Here is a 1,237-nt window from a genome sequence, read left to right on the forward strand (position 1 = left end):
CCCCCGCCCCCGAAGTCCTGCCTCAGAGGGGGGCTTTCCCGACGCAGAAGGGGGCTGGGGGCACGTGGGGAGGACGTGAGCTCCGGCTCGTCCCAGAGCTGTGGGCGGGACTCTGCGGAGGGGACAATAGGATTCCAGCACTCACCGCTCATCTGCTGCTGCAGCCAGTCCCTGAACACGGCCACGCGGGTGTAGACCCCTGGCTTCCCTGGCTCCCCGCACCCGTCCCCCCAGGAGGTGATTCCATACAGGACCTCTCTGGGGCGGGGCTCCGGCTCAGAACAGGTGAGGGGGCCTCCAGAGTCGCCCTGCGGGGACCCGAGCCAAGAGAGAGGGCACTGCATCGACCCCTCGCCCCGACCCCACTTGGCAGCCTTACACCCGCAGGATTAGGCAGCTCTGACTCCACTGGGGTCACCACTCTTGTACCCATTTCAGCCACGAGGACATAGAAGCTCAGAGAAATTAGTGACAGCCTGACCGCAGAAGGAAAGTAGGCTGTCCCGCCCCTAGAGAGCGGGCCACCCGGCGCCCTCCCATCAACTGGGGCTCGTACCTGGCATGAGTCGATGCCCCCGGCCAGGTAACCGGCACAGAGCATGGTGCTGGGGCGAAGCCCGGGCCCCAGGGCCCTTCGGCACGTGTCTGCGCTGAGCAGGGGCACGCGGGCCTCCCTCAGCGCCTCAGCCGCAGGCCCATCTACAGGGAAGCGGCGGAGTGGGCTCCAGCCTGGAGGGCAGGGGCTCCGTTTTGAGGGTCCCCCCTCCCATTGCACCCCCTTGATTCCTCCCCTTTTGCAAGATCGGGCAGTGTTTTGCGAAGACAGCTAGGCGTAGGTCTGATTCGGTACACACTCCCCAGACTTCATCGCCCCAGACCCTACTCTTCCAGGGCAAACCCGCGCGGGTCCAGCCCTGCCGGTACCTTCGAAAAGGGCCCCCCAGCCTGCGATGGCGCAGGCGGTACCGGCGGCGGGCTCCCGGGGTCCCTGGGGCAGACACACGGGGCGCGCCGCCCCTCCCGGGCTCAAGGGCGTCCACAGTTGCACCAGGGCAAGGTCGTTGTGAAAGGTCCGCAGGTCAAACTAGGGAGAGAGGGGCGACGCGGGGTCAACGAGGTGTGCGGTGGAGATGCTGTTCCAGCTCCGAGGGCCGGGGGGGCTGCCCTCTCACCTGGGGGTGGCACAAGATGCGGTTCACCGGCACCTCCTCCGCTTGCTCCCCCCGGGGGCCCTCGG

General features: G+C 67.6%; 1 protein-coding gene across 1 annotated transcript in view; it reads right to left on the reverse strand.

Moving 5' to 3' along the window:
* Positions 1-1,237, reverse strand: part of PRSS56 (protease, serine, 56) — a 5,377-nt gene that overhangs the window by 2,020 nt on the left and 2,120 nt on the right. The window contains exons 5-8 of the mRNA XM_014530564.1: positions 1,173-1,232; positions 925-1,084; positions 557-699; positions 146-308 (exon numbers count right to left, since the gene is read on the reverse strand). Of these exons, the coding sequence (XP_014386050.1) occupies positions 146-308; positions 557-699; positions 925-1,084; positions 1,173-1,232 (526 nt within the window). The remainder of the gene's footprint in view (positions 1-145; positions 309-556; positions 700-924; positions 1,085-1,172; positions 1,233-1,237) is intronic.

Source organism: Myotis brandtii, unplaced genomic scaffold (assembly GCF_000412655.1).
Source record: "Myotis brandtii unplaced genomic scaffold, ASM41265v1 scaffold744, whole genome shotgun sequence".
NCBI classification, from domain to species: Eukaryota; Metazoa; Chordata; class Mammalia; order Chiroptera; family Vespertilionidae; genus Myotis; species Myotis brandtii.